This window comes from Sminthopsis crassicaudata, chromosome 2 (assembly GCF_048593235.1).
Source record: "Sminthopsis crassicaudata isolate SCR6 chromosome 2, ASM4859323v1, whole genome shotgun sequence".
Classification (NCBI taxonomy): Eukaryota; Metazoa; Chordata; class Mammalia; order Dasyuromorphia; family Dasyuridae; genus Sminthopsis; species Sminthopsis crassicaudata.
In genome coordinates this window covers 96,037,918-96,061,312 of record NC_133618.1, presented here as the reverse complement: position 1 = coordinate 96,061,312, position 23,395 = coordinate 96,037,918, and the positions used below count along the sequence as shown (strand labels likewise).

Sequence of the window (23,395 nt, the reverse complement as noted above, 5' to 3'; positions counted from 1 at the left end):
GAAAAGCATCATCTCCTACCCCCTCCTCCCTTCCCACCCTAAGGCTATTCTTGGGAAGACTATAAGTTGTTGAAGGCCAAGATAAGAGAGCCTGGAACAGTTTTAAGATAACTCATTTCATTCACAGCTTTATTTTCTAGTGGGGAGGTGGGAACAGAGAGGGAGTGGACGGAGAAGAGGAAAAGAAATTCCCAACTACCTATTTCCAGGTAATTAATTAGTGATAATTCAAGTTATTTCTGTGCCTATCTTATTCTCCAATCTCGAAGGCAGAGATTGAATTCATCTTTGTATCTCATTCCAATCTTCACACAAGAACTTAAACTTAATAGTAGTAATCAAAGCAAAGACTCTGAAGTCAGGATACCAGAGTTCAAATTCTGCCTCAGATACTTACTAGCTGTGTGACCCCAGGCAACTCCCTTAATATGTCAGCCTCAGTTTTATCAACTGTAAAAATGATAATAGCAAGTAGTATCTCCCAGGGTTGTTGTGAGGATAAACTGAGATAATATTTATAAAGTTCTTTGCAAACCTTAACATATTAATATAAATGCTAGCTATTGTCATTTAAAAATATTTATATAGTGCTATTAATATTGCACTTTGAAGTTTACAAAGTCTTTCCCTGCAGCCACTCTATGAGGTAAGCTCTGCAAGAGTTATCATTCTGAAGTAACTTCCCAGGTCAAACTGAATGTTCAGTAGATAATTTTTTGAGAAAAATATGTGTCATGAGGAAACTGAAGCTTAAAGAGGGGAAGTGACTTGTCCAAAATAACACATATTAAGAACCAAAGACTTTGTATTCTAAAGCAGGGCATCTTAAACGTTTTCTCCTTGAGAACTCTTTTCACCTGAGAAATTTTTATGCAAGTCTAGATATTTAGGTATATAAAATAGGCATACAAATCAAACATTTATTGATCATAAATCATAATTTCATGACCCTATATGGGGTTGTGACTCAGTTTAAAAAGTACAATGCCTTAGGCTTGTTAAGAGTTAAAGATCTTCCCAAGAAATAGGATTTTCAAAGTAAATTAGGTAGAGAAATTACTTTAAAACCTTCATTCTCAACCCACTATTTTTTTAAAAACATATTATTTTAATTAATTAATTCATTTAAAAACCTATTTTATTTTTCCAAATACATGCAAAGATAGTTTTCAACATTTACTCCTGCAAAACCTTGTATTGGGAATTTTTTTTTCTCCCTTTATCTTCCTCCTTCCTCTCCTAGACAGCAAGCAATCCAATATAGGTTAAATATGTTTAATTCTTCTAAATATATTTCCATTTTCATCATACTGTGCAAAAAAAAAAAAAAAGAGAGAGAGAGAGAGAGATCAAAGGGGAAAAAATATGAGAAAATAAAAAAAAGCAAGCAAACAAATAATAATAGCAACAACAAAAGGTGAGAGAATATTATGCTTTGATCCACATTCAGCCTCTATAGCTCTCTCTCATTTGGGATTGGTTCTTTCCATTAGGAGTTTCAAATCATTGCATTGCCTCAAATCATTGCATTTTTCAGAACAGCCAAGTCTATCACAGCTGATCATCACTTAATCTCTTTGTTGCTGTGTACAATGCTCTCCTGCCAACCCACTATTTCTTCTTCTTTTTTTTTTTAATAGGTTTTTATTTACAAAACATATGCATGGGTAATTTTTCAACATTGAACCTTGCAAAACCTTCTGTTCCAACTTTTCCCCTCCTTCCCCCCACCCCCTCCCCTAGATGGCAGAAAGTCCAAATACATGTTAAATATGTTAAAGCAGATGTTAAATACAATATACGTATACATATTTATACAGTTATCTTGCTCACAAGAAAAATCAGTTTTAGAAAGAAGGTAAAAATAACCTGAGAAGGAAAAGAAAAATGCAAGCAGACAATAACAGAAAGAGTGGAAATGCTATGTTGTGGTCCACATTCATTTCCTATGGTTCTTTTCATTACTAAACAATTGGAACTGATTTGGATCATCTCATTGTTGAAGAGAGCCACATCCATCAGAATACATCCTCATATAGTACTATTGTTGAAGTGTATAATGATATCCTGGTTCTGTTTATTTAACTTAGAATCAGTTCATGTAAGTCTCTCCAGGCCTTTCTGAAATCTTCCTGCTGGTCATTTCTCACAGAACAATAATATTCCATAATATTCACATACCACACTTTATTCAGCCATTCTCTAACTGATGGGCATCCACTCAGTTTCCAGTTTCCAGCCACTACAAAAAGGGCTTTCACAAACATTTTTGCACATGTGGGTCCTTTCCCTCCTTTAGATCTCTTTGGTATATAAGCCCAGTAGTAACACTGCTGGATCAAAGGGTATGCACAGTTTGATAACTTTTTGAGCATAGTTCCAAATTGCTCTCCAGAATGGCTGGATGTATTCACAATTTCACAAACAATGTATCAGGTGTCCCAGTTTTCCCACATCCCCTGCAATATTCACCATTATCTTTTCCTGTCATCCTAGCCAATCTGTGAGGTGTGTAATGGTATCTCAGAGTTGTCTTACTTTGCATTTCTTTGATCAATAGTGATTTGGAACACTCTTTCATATGAGTGGAAATAGTTTCAATTTCATCATCTGAAAATTGTCTATTCATATCCTTTGACCATTTATCAATTGGAGAATGGCTTGATTTCTTATAATTAGAGTCAATTCTCTCTATATTTTGGAAATGAGGCTTTTATCAGAACCTTTGACTATAAAAATGTTTTCCCAATTTATTGCTTCCCTTCTAATTTTGTCTGCATTAGTTTTGTTTGTGCAAAATTTGATGTAATCAAATTTTTCTATTTTGTGATCAATAATAATCTCTAGTTCTTCTTTGGTCACAAGTTCCTTCCTCCTCCACAGGCCTGAGAGGTAAACTATCCTATGTTCTTCTAATTTATTTATAATGTCATTCTTTAGATCATGAACCAATTTTGACCTTATCTTGGTGTAGAGTGTTAAGTGTGGGTCAATGCCTAGTTTCTGCCATACCAATTTCCAATTTTCCCAGCAGTTTTTGTCAAACAGTGAATTTTTATCCCCAAAGCTGGTAACCCACACTTTCTTAATGAATAAATACTCCAACTGTGATTCCTTTGTGCTATCTACCATATATATATATATATATATATATATATATATATATATATATATATATATATATATATATATATATATATATATACTTCATCAAGACAAGTCCTATAAGTTAAGAGTTCCAGGTGAGGAACTTACTTTTCCTTTGCAAAAGATTGTTTTTAGAGTTGTCTGGAAGACATTTAGAGGTTACTTACCCAAAGCCACACAGCTTATATGAGTGGAAGCACTTGAACCCAGAACTTTCCGACTCCAAAGCCAGCTGTTTATTTGTTGTGTTTCTTAGCCTCTCCCTTTATGTTTTGAAAGAGCTGGTGAAATTTCTTCCCACTCTGCTTGCTGAAAAGTATAACAGAATATATAATATGGGAACATTTCATGTATACAGTTTGTGTCTCTTTAATTGAGATCATTGTCTTGTAACTGTTTATCATGGCTAACTCTAATTGCAATTCTAGGCTACTAGAAGATTCTACTACTTTTTGTTTAAATATGAGTCTTGAAGTATGAGGCAAAAACTTCAGCCCCTTACCTGAGAAGAGAGGAGTATATTGCTTTATTTCATTTTTATTTTTACTTTCATTTATTTTTTACTTGTTTCCAGAGCCTATTCTGCATCTTTACGGTTCCTATTTCAGATCTAGTCTTCCATCTTTTTTTTTTCTTCTTCTTTCTGTTTATCATCTTTCTATTCTTCCTTTTGGAGACCGGTTCTGTCATTAGTAACTTACAAAATGGAGCTGGAAAACATTGGCTTGTTTTTACACTTACAACGCAAATGTTCTTCCAGTGTTGTTGACCTGATGTGGACTCTGAATGAAAAGAAAAGAAAGGGCTTTTGATGTTAGAACTAGTGTTCTGTGTCCCAATGTGCTCCCAGTTCCTTCTCCTGTGGAACTAGGACTGGTTTACTCAGCCGATCTTTCTCTGGGAGGTAGCTAGCCTGAAAGAAATATTTGGTTTTGGTTTCATACAGCAAGGACTAACATTTTTAGCCAGTTATTGCAATTGATTAGTGATTCTCACACTTATATTTAGTTGAAGGGTCCTGAAAGATATTTTTGAACAGTGAACATCAAACGTTCCAAGTAGGGCTGAGTTAGCCTAGATGATATTCAAACAGTTATGCTGGAGCCAAGTTTCACTAAGCATTTAAAAACAGGCTGGGGAGGTTCCCATGGTGCCATATCACAAGCTAGGGAATGAATGAAGAATCCAGCCAAGCACCTTAAGCCTAGCTGAACCTTAATTTTGTGGAGTACCAGTTCTTCCTTTCAAGAATTAATTGAGAAGCTGATCCACTATGTTAAGTATTAGGGATACCAAAAAACAAAGAAAAGGCAAAATTTTTTCATCCCTTAAAAGGTTCACATTCTGATGAAGGAAGACCATAAGTAAACTTCTAGGTGCATACAATCTATATTGACCTCAAGGCTTTTACCTTCTGCTGTTTTTTTGTTTTGTTTTTGTTTGTTTGTTTGTTTGTTTGTTTTCCCAGACTTCTCTGTTGAACTAAAATCACTGGGCTTCTGGATCCCTAAGTCTATACCAGTCCCTTCATTCATAAATCTGCAATAATTTCCTAACTATCTGTCCTCTTTTTTTCTGCCATTGCAACATGATATCTTAGTCCATTTCCAGCATGAACTTCCTTCTTTCCTTCCCATTCCCCTTCTTTATATAGTTCAGACCATAACAGTGTATTTCCTAAATCTTCTTTTCAAAAAGAAAAGAGAACATAGAAATTAAGATTGACTATATCAGAAGAAGATAATTTGAAGTACATTTAAAAGGCTAGGGAATATCAAAATAACTAAATTAGTGAACTCTGCCATTGTTGCCCAACTTAGCTTGGCTATAATTTGTGATTTGTCTAGAATAACTTGTTCTTTTTTGGCCTTCAGATGAGAATGTTCTCTTTGCTTACAGAACACCCCCACACTATTTGAGAAATTCACCCACTTGGACACACAAGTGGAAGCTCATTCTACTAAATATCCTTAGACTACTTTCAATCAATTAAGAATTAGATATTATTCTCCCTCACAAGACCTGCAATCAAATGAAAACCAGGATATTCAGATGGTCTTCCCATTATCTCAAAAATCAAAATTATTCAATCCAATAAACAATTCACTACCAAATTTCACTAGTTTCACAGTTTCACTGTTTTACCTTCTTTTATTCTGGAAAAATGCAAAAAAAGGCAAAGGACCCTTCAGGTCAATGGCTCCAGCACCTCCCATTTTATTGGTGTGTGTGTGTGTGTGTGTGTGTGTGTGTGTGTGTGTGCATGTGTGTGTGTGTGTGTGTGTGTGTGTGTGTGTGTGTGTGTGTGTGACCTATTCATTTGGTAGGGAAGAAAAGGAAATCAAGTAGAGAGGAATCAAAAGGAGAATAAAGTATCAAGGGAAAACAGACCAACTTTTGCCCTCTGGAAACAATTAAAAGTACCAATTCTATAAGCTCCACCTAGTAAATGACCAGTTCATTAGCCATAAGTACTTGTTTGGTTTCTGGGCAGAGATAGAATCCGAGTCCAATCATCTACTCAATTCTCTTAACTTTGCAAAGAAGAAAAAAAAAAAAAAAAAAAAGAGAGAGACCCAGAGAAAGTGGGATCCAATCCTAGGTTTCTTGATTTCAAATCTAATATTCTTCTCACCATTTTTACCCTGATTTTGAATATTCATGATGTCAAGTTCTTTCCCTCCTCCTTTTTCATGTCCTTTGCCCATGTTTAATCTTGACTAATTTTAGTGGATAAAATCTCCAAATATGGGGAAATACACTTCTTGATGTTGTTGACCAGTGTGTGTAAGAAAATCCACAAGATTCCCAAATTATCTGTTTTCCAAGAGGGCATACTGAACTAAAGTGGGAAAAAATTAAATAAGAAGGGAATAGAGGTGGGAGGTTATCTTGAAGGAGGAATTAAGGAGTGGAGGAAGGGCTAAAAAGTCCACAGGGAAATGCTTGGAGAAGGCACTTCAGTCCATCTTTGCTGCTGAGATCATTTCCTCCTACCTTCTTTTAAATAGCTATGCTTTTGGACTATGTCTAACAGAATAAGTACATGGCCTTGGGTGGTAGGATTTCTTTTAATAGCTATAAACAATTTGTAATTCCCTCATCCAGCACACAGCAAAGAAGTCACTGCAAAAGCTCAGCTCAGCTGAAGCTTCTCATTTTCTTGAACTTTTTTTTTTTTTGCCTTGGCAAACATCTAAGGTATGAGGGAATAAGACTGTCTTGGATCAAGAAGCATAAGCCTCAGAAGAGACTGAGTCCCCTTCTTGTGAACCTGGAATATCTAAATTATGTAATTTTCTTTAAATAGAGCACTATCTTATTCCCCCCACCCCCAATGTTAGGATCTCTTTTTCCCTTTTGAAAAAGTTTTAAATATCCATGATATCAATGTCTAGGAGCCAGAAGACCTGGATTTTAAGCAGTAGTATATTGCTAAATCTTTTATAACCAGCTTTCTAAAAAAAAAAAAAAAAATCATTAACATTTTCTTAAGTATAGACAATGATCAAATAAGTATTTACTGATTTCTGTGATGCAAACGCTCACAGCTGAGATGAGTTGGCTCCTGCTAAGCGTGGTTTTGCCATTACTTAGCTGTATGACCTTGGGAAAGCTGAGTCCCCCACATGCCTCAGTTTCCTTATCTATAAATTGGAGATGATCTCTGAGGTCCCTTCCAGATCTAACATCCTATGTTTTTAATAAAATATGCAAGCCAAAAGTATTGATATTTTCTTTTCTTTTTCTGTTCTAGGCAGAGTATGAAATTACACCAGATGAAAAACTGGGAGAGAAAGGGAAGGAAATCGTGATGAAATACCTCACCCCAGAGGTAAGGGGCAGCCAAAAAAACATAACTATAAGAAAGTGAGCTCTTATTCCACTAAGCAGAGAACACAAAAATATCCGACAGCCCGTGCTCGGAAAGGCTGAGATAATGACCCCCAGGGAACAAAACCCAGGGATGAAAACAGCCTGGAATCATGGCTGCAAGTCAGACTCCAGAAATATCATTTTTCACCCAAAGAATTCAGAGGGCCTGAAGGACTTCAGAAGTGTGAGGTCATCAGCTCCTTGAGGCCAATTCTTTGGCCAGAAGTTAGCCTAGGAGTCTGGTCACACCTCTTTGGAGACAGGAGATCCCCTATGGATCATGATATGACTGAGTTTGTTACCCCAGAGGACCCATAAACTAAATCTTCCAAGAGCATATGCTGGGTGTGATTCAGGAAGTACCAGCTCAGTGACTGAGGGAAGGCTCATGGAAATCTGGGGGTGGAAAGCATGGAGGGGTAGATTGAAAGAATGGTTGTCTGAGGTATTCCCCAATTCCTGGGTTGAGATGTGGGGTAAGGGAATCCAAATGTGACCTTCCCCATGCACAGTCTCTCCACCAACCTCTGCTATTCCATTCCATTCATCTCCAGAAATAAAAAATAATAATAAAAAGAAGAATACAATATAGAAGGAAAAAAAAAATCTCTGAACTGAGAACTTAGGGAGTAGGAGATGGAGAAAGGGACTGTAGATTTAAAGCTAAAAGAGACTTTAAAGCTCACCTTCTCTAATTTACTCATTGTGAAAATGGGAGAAACTGAGGTCCATAAAGGACAAATTATTTGCCCAAAGTGATGTAGTAATAAATTGCAGGGCTAGGATTTGAATTCAAGTCTTTTGACTAGTCTCCTTTCTACTAACTTGGGTTTTAGTCCCTTTTCTGTTATTAACTTTATGATCTTAGATAAATCAGTTAATCTCTCAGTGGTTCTTCCTGATATGTAAAAATAGGGATGGGGGAGTGGTGGAATGACATGTTGTTAAAGTCTTTCCTGTGTTACCATTGTTGCTTAGTGTGCGGGACATAGAAGAGTTCAAAATGGCCCCATTCCAACCAACAGAGTAGTTGGAGTTGATGGCAGAAGCTAGATGGGGACTGCCATTGGGACCCTTCTTTTATTTGCATCCTTCCTTCCTTCACTGACCGGGGTTAACCTCTGTGCAGAAGCTACTGCCAAGAAGCAATAAATGTGGGGCTTTAAACACATGAATTATCTTCAGCTTAAAGCCGCTTAAAACCTCATAATAGTAACCGAGCCCCAAGACCTCTGCTTTAGAAGATTTTACAAGTGTGGTATGTCATCCTCCTGGGAGCCCAGATACATTTTTCCCAAGTGTCTTCTCTAGTTTTCCTGCTGAAGTGATATAGTAGTACATTTTGGCCAAGCCAGATTGAAGGAGTAGGGTGGAGGCCTGAGCCTTTTCATTAATTAATCTTGTTCCCATAATAAATTTCTTCCTACAGTTTCAAGCCTTTCTGAGCATGGCTTAGGAGCTTTTTTTATTTAACTAGTCTGGGGTACTAGACTTTAAACATAGCTAGGCTAAGAAAGATTGCTGACTTAAACCCTTTCTGGTTAGTGAGTGTCTGAGGACACGACTTCTTATTTCTGTGCCCTGAGTGATGACATAAAATAAGATATAGAGTAGGTCCCTAAGCTGGAATCTACTATTAGAACAATGATGATGATAGTCCCATCTCTATTTGTATAGTGTATCATATTTTGTCAAAGTTCTTTTGCATATATTGTCACTGATTGGATTTTTCCATTTTGCAAGTGTATGGAATTGGGATCAAAAAACCTGAGTTCAAGCTGGATTCAGTCACTAATGAAAAAAAAAAAAAAAGGAAAAAAGAAAAAAATGGGGTTTTAGCTAGATGCAGCGAATGGAGCACTGGCTCTGGTGTCAGGAGGACCTGAACTCAAGTCCATTGATGCTGAATATTTATTAGTTATGTGACTCTGGGCAATTCATTTACCCCCAACTGCCATTCCCTTTCCCCCTTCAAAAAGTCACTAATGAGTCATGTACTCTTCAATATGTCAATTCTTCCAGGACCTTAGTTCCCTCATCTGTTAAATGAGATTGGACCAGGTAATATCAGAACTCCCTTAGCAACTCTTTGCATGCAAGATGCGGACACAAATAGTTTTATTTTTTTCTTTAATGAGTCACTATGGACAAAGAATGCATCACCTAGTGGCCACTTTGCTGGCAAGGAACCTCTCTGTATCTTTAGCCAAGCTGATCTTTGGACACTGGATGACATCTGTTTTCAGGGTGATGCTCAAAATCTTTAGAATTTGGCAGAACCTGTCCAAACTTCTGCTCTGCTGGCAAAGCATTTGAGAACCCAGGATCATCTCTACATGATGATGAGGCATCAGATGAGGATTTAATAGCTTGATAATACTAGAGGCTTAAAATAATATTGAGCTAAAATAATATCACCCCTGGGTCAGTCTTTCTGTCTTCATTATGTTAATATGGAAACATGTCACTCTCAATCTGGATCCAGTTAGAAAAATTTTCACTTTCCCACCCTTTTATCCAATCAATTTGTCTACAGAGATCATCTGCCATATCCCCACAAAGGCAGTAATTATGGAAGACTCAAGGGACTGTATGAACATGGTCTGTGGCTTCAGAGAGCTTATGGTCTAGTTGCAGAAAGGAGCTATAAATATGTAAGAAATTAAAGGCCAATAGAAAACTGTGGAACATACTTGTTTCATCTCTCCCTGGCAGAATCTGTCTTCTTTCAATTCTGAAATTTAGTTACAATATTCCTTGGAGTTTTTATTTTAGAGTCTCTTTTAGGAGGTGATTGGTGGATTCTTTCAATGAATATTTTACCCTCTAGTTCTAGGATATCAGGGCAGTTTTCCTTAATGATTTCTTGAAAGATCTTGTACAGGCTCTTTTTTTTTTTTTTTTTTTTTTTAATCATAGCTTTTAAGTAGTCCACTAATTCTTAGATTGTCTCTCTGGACTCTATTTTCCATGTCAGTTGTTTTTCCAATGAGGTATTTTCTTCTATTTTTTAAATTTTTTTCCCTTTGGTTTTATTTGACTGATTCTTGATGTCTCATTGATTGAGTCATTCATTTCCATTTGTCCAATTCTAATTTTTAGTAAATTGTTTTCTTCAGTTAGCTCTTTTACCTCCTTTTGCATTTAGCCAATTGTACTTTTAAAGGAGTTGTTTTCTTCAATGGATTTTTTTTTCCATTTCATCAATTCTATTTTTTTAAGAGTTATTTTCTTTTTCTATTTTGCCAATCCTATTTTTATGGTGTTGTTTTCTTTTTCCATTTCACCAAATTTATTTTTAAGAAGTTGTTTTCTTCAGTCAATTCCTGTGCTTCCTTTCCAAGTTGTTGGATTTTTTCCCCAAACTTTCATAACTCTCCTGCAGAGCTCTCATTTCTTTCCCCTATTTTCCTGTATCTTTCTTTTAAGATCCTTTTTAAACTCTTCCAAAAGAGCCTTTTGAGCTGAGACTAGTTCATAGTTTCATTTTGAAGCTTCCCCTGAAGGCATTTTACCTTTCCTGTTCTCTTCTGGGTTTGTGTTCCAATCTTCTCTGTCTCCCTAATAGCTTTCATGGTAAGAGCTCTTTTTGCTTTTTTGCTCATTTTAAAAAATTGAGCATTACTCATATGGAAGATTGTCCCAAGCTTCTTTTGCAGGGGCCAGAGGGCTCAGACTAATTCCACTTGGGCAGGTGATGCTGCAGGTTTTCCCATTGTTATTGATGAGCCTGGCCATGTCCCACCTGTTATGATGGGATTTGAGGGCTCATCATTTGCTTTTTGTGGTTGCATGGAGTTCTGGCTGCTGACTCTTGGGTTTTCTGAAGTAGGACAGAGTAGCCAGTGCTGCTGTACTTTGGCTAAGAGCCTCCAGCTAGATTCCCTGTGCCAGGCCTGGTCTCCCTATATCCTTCGATGGACTGTGATTACCCCTACCCCTCATGAAGTCCTTCCAACATATCTTAAGCTGGAAAATACTATTGCTCCAAAAATCTATCCAGAGCCTTGATTTAGTGTTGATTCTGAGGGAATCTGGGGAGAGCTCTCAGAGAGAGACAGTGTCCTGTCAACTCTTCACCATCTTGGTTCTGTTCCATTTGTTTTCTTATAAGAGTTAGCTCTAATTCCTCTATGAAGGCTTTTAAAATTATCCCTCCAGTAATTATTTTGTATCATATTTTTCAGTACCCATTGGTTCAAAGGGTAAAATATAAGCTTCCTGAGGTCAGAACTATTTTGTTATTGTCTCTTTATGTCCAGCATCTAAGTCTTGTATATTGTAGACCCTTAGCAGGTCAGTCAAGTGATGCGAGAGCTATAAGAAGGGAGTAATTACTTCACAAATGACTGGTTCAGAAAATAAGTTCTTCTTTAAAATGAGTAGGTTGGACTAGATTCTAACTAAATATTAGATCTTGAAGTTTTTTAAACTATGTTATTTTCCTCTAATATTCTGTTCTAATGTTTTCTCAAATCCTTTCTAGCTCTAACATTCTGTATTCTGAAGTTCTAAGGTCCCTTCCATCTCTAACATGTATTCTAATATTCAAAACTTTAAGACTCTTTTGTAGTGCTGTGATTTTGTGCTATAGGAATTCAAATGAAAGAGAGGTTCCCATAGCCCAAAGTAGTCTGAAAAGTGGTCCCAAAGAAGGATTTAGGTTCTCTTACAGCCTGGATCTTTCTCTGTCCATTTTGTTCTGACTTTATATAGAATTTCTTGCAACCTGCCAGTGTTAACAATCAACATGTATTGTGCTCAGATCCTGACTAGCACACACACACACACACACACACTTCATATGCCTACCACTGCTAACATCAGTAATATCCAAAGTGTCTCAGGACATGAAATGCATTGATTTTTAACATAATTTAAAGATATTGTCCAAGGTACTTTAGGGCTTATAGATGGACAGTATGAAGATAGGACTGAGATGATGAATGAGCTTTATGTTAGCATCATTCAAAAACCAACAAAGATGGAAAGCCTGTTTAAAACAATTTTCTCCAATAAAATGGTTTCATCTGCATTCATTCTCTCAGTTGTTAGGAAATAGACCAAGTGAAGACAGCTGCCTGGGAAGTATTCTTTCAGTTTATTTTCTTCTCAAAGATATGCAGGCCTGAATATTGTTCTCAGTACAGAACTGAGAGGGGAGCAGTAGCTCCCTTTAGAAATTCAGATTTTCCCTTTGTTTTTATAAACAATGATAGGATAAGGCAGGGAAGTTTATTCTTGAAAAAGGGGAAATTGCTGATCAGCCCATGTCTGGGGCCTTCTGTTTATGCACAAAAGAAATCTGTTCCAAGTTCTTATTTGGCTCTTTGAGAAATATCCACCTTTAAGAAAAAAAAAAAAAGAAAAAAAGAAAAAAAAAAGCTTGAATGAAAGGAAATAATAAATGCAAGTTCACTCATTCCCTACCCCTTCCTTATCCCTTCCTTTCCTCTTCTCACAGTCACCTAACCAGTGTCCTAAATGATTTCAGTGGGCAAGTTCAAACGGAAAAGTTCTGAGAATTGACTCTACTGGGTTCTAAAAGGGAGAAAGAAATGTAGGGGAGCCTCCAGTGGACAACTTTGTTTATAATGGTCTTAGATTTTGAGTTGTGTTACAATCATTTTTTTCACATGATCTTCACAAGTCTGTCAGTAAAGACAATTCTGAGGAATGAAGGAAGATGTTCTCAACAACCAGATTATATTTTTAAAAAACATGTCCAAAAAATGGGTGCAGAGGTAGGTAGCAAGAAATGAATGTTAAAAACATAAGATCATCCTGAAAGAAGGATGACAGAGGTGCTCAAGCTTGGAATGAGTTGAGCCTGACAAGGAAAGCTAAGAATAACAGAAGGAGACCAGAGAGAATGGGATGGGGATACCTGATGACAGAGAATAGGCAGAGCAGTTTGACTCTTAATTTGCTTTTGTTTTCTCTGCCCAAGAGAATGACCTTTGATCTAGGAAGGACAGTTCAGAAATGGCTAATGGAAGGTGGTGCTAAAAATAAATATTCCATGAGTTCAAGTCACCTTGCTCAAATGAATTACATCCTTGGCTATGAAAAGACCTGGCATATGTATGTGATTGTGCTACACTTTGCAGTGAACTTTGAAAGGACAAAGAGAACTGGTGATAAATCACAGGATCAGAGATAAACACCCTGATTTTCAGAGATACATAGGCAGACAAAGACAGAAAGAGAGAGGAAGTGACAGAGAGAGAGAGAGAGAGAGAGAGAGAGAGAGAGAGAGAGAGAGAGAGAGAGAGAGAGAGAGAAGCCTAAAACCTGTAGGCCAGTAAGAATAAAAATGAGATGAAGTTGCAAAAAAGTAAATTTAATCTTCATGTATGGAAGAGCTTTCAATTAGAGAATTCAATTAGAATTCCTTCAAATGGAATAAGCTATCTTAGTAATAGAATGTGTCCTCCCTAGAAGTCTTTTGGCAAAAACCAAGTGGCCAAGGATATGTTGTCAGGAAGATTTTTTTTTAGGCATTGAGAAGATTAAATGGCCTCTATGGTCATATCTAACTCTGAGATTCAGTGATCCTATTGGATAGATGTAAGAATTTTCATCTTGTAAATAAGAAACCCAAGGCACTGAACAGTAGAATGATAGTCCCAAAGTCACATAGCTGGAAAGAAGCCGAACCAGTAGTGGAATCCACATCTTTGTATTCCCAGTCCAAAGCTTTCCATTCTAATATTTTGCCTGTCAATTTATTTTTTTTTTTACTCTGTTCCTCAACCACAAATTGAACTCCTCATTTTTGATATACCAACTATCTTGAGAAAACTTCAGACACAAAGGAAATATCGAGGAAGAAAACATGCATGATTCAATCCAAGTTCATCCTTAATCCTGAATTTAAAAAAATTTTTCACTCTGCATTATTGAAGACGAGTAAATAGTACTTCTGTTTAGGAAGAATTGTTTATTATACAGAGAAGCAGGATAGTATTCTTATGCTCTTGGCTAAGGGTCTGTATTGTTGTCTGTCTTTCTATTATCTTTTGTTTTTAGAGATTTTTCTCTACCCACCTATCCTAGTGTCTCTGCAAGAAGGAGGAAATGGGATGGAGAAGGGTATAGAACTATTTTGTTCAGCTGGCAGCTCCTCTGAGGCACACTAGTGAAATTCAATATATCCTCACCCCAACCTTGGTGGAATCCCCCAGGTTTTCAAATGTTTGGACCAGGCAGGATGAGTGCACTATGTAAGGAATCCCCCTGGTATACTCTTGAACCTTTGGCAATTGTCCGGATTTGGGATTCTGCCAGGGACAGGAAAGAAATAAGTCCCTTTCCCTCAAGTGTTTCCTTAGCTTGTATCTCAATCAACCAACAAGCATTTATTAATTACCTACTATATGCCAGATTCTGTGCCAAGTGATAGGGATATCAGTACTAAGAAGGCAACAATCCCTTCCTTAAAGAAACATTCTATTTTAAAAATAAAGTTTTATTGATATCTTTTGTTTTTAATATTGCCTAAATATGTTATCTTCTCCTGCTCTTTCCCAGGGAGTATCACATATCACAATGAATATTTCTTTGAGAGAAATAGGAGGAACAAGAGAAAAGAATCCAAACTGATCAAGACATAGGAAAAAAAATCTGAAAATATATGAGATACTCTCTACTTATGGACCTCCCATCTCAACAAAAGAGTGAGGGAGAGTTTCTTCCATCTCTTTGGGGGTCATGCCTGTTCTTTATAATTCTTCAGTATTCATTTTGTAGTTATTGCTCCTTTCACTTACATTGTTATTTTGTTGTTTATATTATTTTCTTAGTTCTCCTTACTTTATCAGTTCATATTTCAGTTCATATACATTTTTTCATATTTCTCAGTCTGCATCATTCATATCATTTTTAAACAATAGTAATGCTCTATTATATTCACACATCACCATTTTTTCAGCTATTTGCAAATTGATGGATATCTCTTTTGTAGTCAGTTCTTTGAGGTTTTACATTGTCTTGAGGGAGGCAACATGTACATATATAAATATATAAGGAATAAATGTAATCAGAATAAAACAAAATAAAAATACAATAGTTAGCCTTCTTTTGCTGTGAAAAGCAACATTTGGGGAGGATCAGGAAAGGCTTTAACAGAGTAGGGAGGGAAGAGTTCTGGTATAGTAGAAGAGACTCCCACTTCCACAACACTGAAGTGTTCATCCATAGTGCCATTTCCTAAGAAAATATAATTTTATGACTATGTGTAGGTCATAGGATAGTGTAATCGAGGACACAGCTTTGGGAATGAATCCCAGTAGTACTTTACAGAAGAGGAATAGCAGTTCTCTCCATGTGTTCATCGTAATAGCCCTATGTCAAAATAAGAGCAACTTGTGAAGATCCACAGTTTATTTATTCATTTATCCAATTAGTTTCCAAGTTCTGTTGATTCTATCTATGCAATAGTTCTTATATTTGTCATTGGCTATCTAAGCCCATTGCCACTACCTAAGTTAAGGTCCTCTTCATCTCTCACCTAGACTAATAGTGTGCTAACTGCTTTCCTTCCCCCATTTTCTCCATTCCTCATCCTTCACACAGGTAGGAAAATCATCTTAAGGCATAGGTCTACTTTCCAGATTAAAAGTCTTTAATGCCTTATTGTTTGAAATACAAATTCTTTAGTCAAGAATTTAAGGCTCCTCAATCCTGCTATCCCATAGTCTATCTCAAGTCTATGTTTTCATCTTTTATACTAATTATTATTCAACCAAGCCTGACCATCAGCTATTCTACAGTCTGATCCTACCTTATCTCACCTCTGTACATTGGCTCAGGCCATCCCTCATGCTTGGAACATATTTCTTCCTTATTTTTCCCCTTAGAAATATTTATCTTTCTTTGAAGCCTAGTTCAGAGACTATCTCCTCCATAAAATCTTACTAGAAAAGAGTAGTCACTCTGCCCTTGAATTTTCTTAGAGCATTTTATTTGGAACCCTTCTTTACCCCATCACAGTTTAGCTTTTATTATACTTATTTGGGAACATGTCATAACTCTCCCATCCTTCTCCCATTCCCCAGTAGACTCTGAGGGAAGTTGGGGCTTGAACTGTTGTGTTATTTTTGTTTGTGTGCACAGTGCTTTGCACCTAATAACTATTCCAATTCCCACCTGATTTGGAAGAACTTCACCTATTTAAATTGAGAAGATGTCAATGAAGGAGAATCAACACTGAGAAAGGCTTAACCTTTGGAACTAAATCAGATTATAAATTACCTGAGCACCATTTATTTGGCCCCAACTGGGCTTTGTTCAGCAACCTATGGCATCAAAATTTGACTCCCTTGCAGCTGTTGTTTATCCAACAAATAAAGCAGAAAAAGAGCAGCATGTGCCTATGTAAACAGTGGGACTTCTCCCTTCTCTATCGTGTCTGGAAGGCCATGCCGAGAGATCATTAAAATGATAGGCTACTTGTTCATGGGGATACATAGCTCTCTCTCTTTTGTCCTTTAAGGCCATGAGAAAGCAACAGTTGGAGTCAGAGTCACTTCTCTCTCCCCCTTTCCTTCTCATTAAAACTCACCCAGTCCCGGAGGCTGTTCATTTACTTTTGCTGGATGTTTGAAATATTCTCTCAACTCAAAGACCTACTGGCCTCTCCTTAATTCTGATTTCCTCAAAACTTTTAACTCGAGATACATCTAAATTGAAATCTGACTTTTTCTCTTGATCAAAAGATTGCAAACGGTTCTTCTTTGTTATTTTTTGCACACTTCTTTTCTCTATTGGAAGCTTTCATTTTCACCAAGCTATGCAGAGAACGCACACATACCTCCCCACTTCTGGGTCTCAGACACTGAGAGTTTCAGCTAACAGCAGGTAGAGTTGGGATAGAAAAAGTTTTTCTTCTCTGTCTCTGTCTCTGTCTCTGTCTCTGTCTCTGTCTCTCTCTGTCTCTCTCTCTCTCTCTCTCTCTCTCTCTCTCTCTCTGTCTCTCTCTCTCTGTCTCTCTCCCTCTCAGTCTCTCTCTGTCTCTCTCTCTCTGTCTCTCTCTCTCTCTCTGTCTCTCTCTCTCTCTCTCTCTCTCTCTCTCTCTCTCTCTCTCTCTCTTTGTCTCTCTCTGTCTCTTTCTGTCTCTCTCTTTGTCTCTCTCTCTCTCTCTCTCTCTCTCTCTGTGTGTGTGTCTCTCTCTCTGTCTCTGTCTCTCTCTCTGTCTCTCTGTCTCTCTCTCTCTATGTCTCTCTCTTTTTCTGTCTCTGTCTCTGTCTCTCTCTGTCTCTCTGTCTCTCTGTCTTTCTCTGTGTCTGTCTATCTGTCTCTATCTGTCTTTGTCTCTGTCTCTCTCTTAAGCCCTAATAAGAGAAAACAACAAATCACCATTTGTATTCTGCAAAATGAAGCAGCTAGGTGAAATAGTAAGATGAAAATAATAAAAGCGCCCATTTCATAGTGGCATTGTGAGAATCAATGAGGTAGTACATCAAGTGCTTTGCAAATCTTAAAGCACCATTTATTTATTTTTTTTATTTTTTTATTTTTCTGAGGCTGGGGTTAAGTGACTTGCCCAGGGTCACACAGCTAGGACATCTTAAGTGTCTGAGACTAGATTTGAACTCAGGGCCTCCTGAATTCAGGGCTGGTGCTCTACCCACTGCGCCACCTAGCTGCCCCCTTAAAGCACCATTTAAATGTTAGTTGCTGTGGTGGACTTTTTCCAAGAGACTACTGGATGAATTTGCAGAGAAAGTTGTTATCCTATAGGCTTGATTGCCAGCCTGTACATCATCCCTTTCTTCCAAAGAATCATCAAAAGTGATGTTCTCAAAAGATTACTAGGTGTGAAAAAGCCTGAACTTGGAAGAGGAAGCTCTGTCGGTCTCTTTAAATCCTAGTCATTCTTCAAGGTCAAGTTTAAATCTCACCTCTTTTATGAAATCTTCCCTATCCTTCTAACCCTTAATGATCTTCCTTTCTTCCTCTTACTTACAGTTTAACTCTTATAGCTTTGGATAATTGTTTCAGATGTGTTCATTAACATGATAATAACACTGCCCCCCAGAGGGCACAAAACAAGAATTTGTAGCAGTTCTCTCAAGAAAGCCTATTCACTTCTTTACCCCCAATATATCCTACAGGATCTAGCACAGATCTGGGCACATAGAAGACACTCAAAAATATTGCTGGTTGCTCCATTGAACAAGCTGAGCCCACAACTGGCAAAGTTGGGGCTGAAAAATATTCAAAACAGGAAAGCAAACTGTACCCATTGCATTCAAGGGCTTTAGTCTGTGGCAAAACCCACACCATGGAGTCAGTGCCACTTCCTAAACAATGACAAATCCCAAGTCCAATGTCTTTTCCTGCTGTGGTTTTCAAAGCACTTGGCTGAGAAGAAGAGTCAAGATTTACTAGCATCATTAACGAACGGGCACCAATTTTTTTTTTCCCCAAAATCAAATTGTGACACTTGTCTTAAAAATGCTTTTCTCTATTTTCAGGTGGTTAGAATTTCCTCACAAGTCTCTACATTGGAATATTTCCAGTCTTTCAGAAAATGTTATCCTATCACAGGATCAATATAATTAGTTTTCTTTTCTTTAAGCCTGTTTCAGGGGCGACATAGAAACTTCTGAATAGCTCTATGTGTCCCTAAGGCTGGTCCCCAAAACTAAAGTAAGGCAATTAAGGCTCTGTCTGAGGACAATGAATTTTGAGGAGACTGAAAGCATTTGCCATCCTTCAGCAACATAGGAAAAACCCGAAATTAAAACTTAATTAGCAAGAGTAATTAGTTAAAATGGGGAGTTGCCTAGATGGCAATAGCCATAAGGAGTTCCTGATCCATTCTGCCCCCTTCTCTCTCTCCTCCCCCCAAATAAGCATGACTTTGTGTGCTTGGCCCAGCCATGGCCTAGTGGTATTTGCCTCAGGTGTAAAGATTCCTAGTTGCGGCTCTTTGACTATTCCCTTTGATTTTCACTATTCACTTTAGTCCCTCCTGACTTTTCCTTAAGAGAAACAAAGATGGAACAGATTTGGAATCAGTGTCCATCTTCCTAATGAGGATAATGGTTGTGAAGGGCAGGAAATAGACTTTTTTAGAGCATGTTTCTCCCAGGATCTAAAAGCACTTTCTAACCATTATCTCATTACCCTTTACAACAGGAAAACCCTTTGAGGATGAGTCTTTAATCTCTTGGAAACCATGTTTACCCTGGGGGTGGGCTCTTAATGACTGAAAATGATAGTACTAGCTCTCTGGAAATGGGGGTAGGTGGTAACCCTGTTTCCAGAAGGATAACTTGATTTCGCCAGTGGTCACACATTTGCCTATGTGTGGGCTATGAAGAGGGCTCAGGATTGATTGGTCAGTGCTTTTCCACCCACTGGTGCTAACTCTGAAGGTGTCCTCAAGTGTCTCCAAATGGTTTAATTACAGCTCTAAATCACCATGGCATTGGACATATATTGACACTTTGTCCTCCCCACACCTAGGGTTTTTGGAATCATGGTCCTAGGTTGGTCTGGACATGTTGCCATTGGCAAGAGCCTTTCCACAGGGAGGGAAGGAAAATGTGCATAGGAGAAATGACTGGTGTTTCTGAAGAGAATTATAGAATATTGACACAAGAAACCCCAAAACAGATGGAGAGATGCAGACACTGATATACTATGTTGGTGAAAATTTGGCCTGGATTTTTTTCCAACAATAACAAAAAAAATCCATTCATTCCCCCCACCCCTTTGTCCTGTTTTTGTTTGGAAGCCATGTATTATGTCTCCTGACATAGCTATTTACGGTCAGTCAGTGTAACTGGCCCTGACACTTTGACAGAAGATTTGTTTGATTTTTTTTTCCACATGGTCCTGAAGGTTTTGATTAAGAATGTGGAAGAATGGAGCTTTTCTCCCCTGTCAGCTAGAGCTTAAATCAACCCTCAAGTTAGGAAACAATTCTCTTAGCACTTGGCCTTTGCCGAAGGTCCCATTGTCCTGTTTGGTTACAGTATTAGAAGTATGGTCAGTAGTAAACCAGAGCTTGGAAGTAACAAGGATAATAACTCAGATTTCGAGAGTACTTTTCACTTTGTAGTGTGCTTTGTAGACTATACTTTAAGTGTAATCATTTTTACTTTGAAGATGAAAAAATTGAAATTTGGTGATTATAGGACTTGTTGGAGATCACACAGTTTCCTCTCTGCTCCCTGATTCTTGTTTCAGTGGCTTCAGATAAATGTATGCTTGGCAGAGTCACTTCAGTTGGAGTCAGCTGACTCTTGGAGGGTTAGAGATTCAGATCTAGAAAGTAAATGGAAAGATTTACAAAATTCAATTCAATAAACATTTATAAAGCACCTACTAATGCCCAAGACACTGTGTTAAAGGCTGGTGAAAAGGAAACAAGCACATATGAAAGGGAGCTGCAAAGGGATGGCACCAGGGCATGGTATGTTCCATGGAATCAAAACTAAGTGGAGCTATTGTGTTAGGTTCTTACTAAGTGCTAATGAGATAATGAGATATTAGGTTCTTACTAAGTGCTAAGTCGGTACTTGACAATTCTCTAGTTCCAGCCTTTACTGGGAGTTTTTACTTGTGAACTCCTGGGGAAGAGCTTGCATGCTTAGGAGGAGCAAGTTCATTGGTTGAAGTAATTTTTCCCAGAAGCCCTTGCATTATCCCATGCCCATTCTCTGGGAGGATAAAAGAGGGCAGCTCTGGAGAAACAGGGAGTTTTTGTCTGGACGAGACTTGAGGCTGCTCTCTGCAGAAAGGGAAGTCCGTTCTCTACAGGAAGAAGAATCTGTCTGAGAGATTTGAATCGACACAGCAGATCTCCTCCCAGAGAGTGATCGGCAGCTTCTGGAAACAATAGCACGTTACACTATTGATGGAATATGGAGAGTTAACTGGAAAGGAAGGCTTTGAGACTTTATTGTTCCATCTTCAGCCTTCCAATAATAAGGAAGAGTCAACTGAGGGAATTGAGAAAGTTTGCATATTAAAAATATGGAATCTTAGAGGTTCTCTCTTCAACCACCTCATTTCACAAATAGGGAAACTGAGATAAGGTGACTTGAACAGTTATTGATTCCAAAATTGCTGCTTTCTCCTGTACAAGGACGACAGAAGGTCCAACTTCTTCCTTTTCCAGATAGGAAAGCAGAGACCCAAAGAGGTTAAAGTCCTTGTGAGAGGTCACAAAGGTGATAAATGACTTTAAATTAAGTGTGCTATCCACTTACATTTCTTAAGAGTGGAAAGGAAAAAGAAAACCATTGTTAGTCCATTAGAATCATGTTTTAGAGTAGCAAAAGTCCATTAGAAACATAGAATTCAAACTCTTCATTTTGTAAATGAGGAAACTTGATATCCGCAGAAATCCTGAAGATTGTTAGTATGGAAGCCAGCCCTAATAACCATGGCACCTATCTCCCCATTTCATCTTTTTCCTAGTAAACTCTACTGCCTTGTTATGTAGCTGAGATTGCCCTCAAACCCCAATTCAGATGAAACAAAGCTACACTTTGACAACTAACAGCAGAAGTGCTCTTTGCATGCAGCATTAATGTTAGATTAATCAGTAAAGTTAGAAGGCATCAAGAGCCTCAGTTGGTATGTATCTAGAATTGAGAAGTGTCTGCACTGAGCAGAGTCTGCAATTAGCAGTCAGGAGACAAATAGCCATTTATGCTTCCTTCCCTTCTTTTCCCCACACCTCTGCCCCATACCAGAGTCTAATTCCATTTTTAAGCATATGGAATTTTTTTTGTTTGTTTTTAAGAACTTGCTTTCTTATCCTTAGAAAACCTACTTATTTCCTGTCATAATATTGCCATTTATGTTGTCCCCTTCCTTCTTACCCAGTGCCATCTTGCTCCTGCTCTTCACTCAGCCCCACAGGACTAATTTTCATTTTAATTTGTCCTTCTCTATGGGGGGTTCCCCACTCCCTCAGTTCAATACTTGGCTTTCTTCCCCTCACCCCCATTCTTATTCTGGGTCTTTTTCATCCCTACTGATTTTTAGGTAGGCAACTGTTTTCCTCTCATCCTCCAAGTGACAGACAGTTCCTTCCTCCTTTAGAGACAGTGTAATGCAATGCAATAAGAACTGGATTGAGTGTTAGGATGCTTGTGTTCTAGTCCTAGCTCTTTCACTAAATAATTCAATTCAATAAATATTAAGTGTTTACTTACTATGTGCCAGACACTGTGCTAAACACTGAGGATACCAGAAGAGGAAAAAGAGAGTCCCTGACTTCAAAGAACTTACAGTCTATTGAGGACTGGGGTTTATTGAGGAAGGGGAATACTAACATGATCAGACCTTCATTTTAGGAATATCTAGTGGCGGGAATAGGGAGAGACTTGAGGCAGATATATCCATCAGTTCTTAGTAATAAATAATATTAGGGTACTTTAGGTCAAGGCATAAGATGTGTGAGGAACTGCACCAAAGTGACGGCAGTGTCAGAGGAGAGAAGGAGGTATATTCAGGACACATTGCAAATATGAAGCTGACAAGGCTTGGCAACATTGGATATGGGAGGTGAGAAATAGTGAGGAGTCCAGAATGACTTCTAGGTCAAAAAGGAGGATGAGAAGTTAAGGGTCATGTGGTGTTGTGGACATATTGAATATAAGATGTCTACTGGACATGTCTGAAAGGCAGCTGGAGATGTGAGATGAGATCAGAGGAGAAATTGGGGCAAGATGAGTAGATTTGCGATTCAGCACAATGACAGTAATTAAATCTATGGGAAGTGATGAGATCACTAAGGGAAGAATATAGAGAAATCACAGGACAGACACATATGAGGGGTATCTACTTAGAGAGTATGACTTGGGGAGAGCTGCAGCAAAAGAGACAGAGGAGTGACCAGGTAGGCAGAAGGAAGAGAGAGCTGTCCCCAAAAAAACTTAGTGAGGAGAAAGTATCATATGTGGAGAGTGCTCAACAGTGGCAAAGGCTGTAGAGAGGTCAAGGAGAATGAGGATTGAGAAAAGACCCCTGGATTTGGCAGTAAAGATCATTAGTAATTTTGACGAAAACAAAAACTGTGGAATTTTAAGATCAGAAACCATATCTAAGGGATTAGGAAGAGATGAAGAAGGGAGAAAGTGAAGGCACCTATAGTAGACTGCAAACAAAAAGGAGGAAGATAATAGAAATGGAAAGATCAAGTAAGAGTTGTGGGGTTTTTTAAAGATGGGGAGAGGAAGACATGTTTGCAGGCAGTAGAAAATAAGTTAGTAGACAAGAAGGGATGGAAAATAAGTGAGACAGTGGGGAAGTGGGGATGACAGAGGGGCCAGCTCTTAGAGGACACAGGATGGAATGGGATCCATGACTTTTCAGAACACACACATACACACACACACACACA

General features: G+C 38.0%; 1 protein-coding gene across 3 annotated transcripts in view; it reads left to right on the top strand.

Moving 5' to 3' along the window:
• The window catches only part of GRK5 (G protein-coupled receptor kinase 5), a 309,334-nt gene that overhangs the window by 215,896 nt on the left and 70,043 nt on the right, over positions 1 to 23,395 (top strand). For all 3 annotated transcript variants that reach the window (XM_074286872.1, XM_074286871.1, XM_074286873.1), the window contains exon 4: positions 6,905 to 6,982. In XM_074286872.1, coding sequence (XP_074142973.1) covers positions 6,905 to 6,982 — 78 coding nt within the window. The remainder of the gene's footprint in view (positions 1 to 6,904; positions 6,983 to 23,395) is intronic.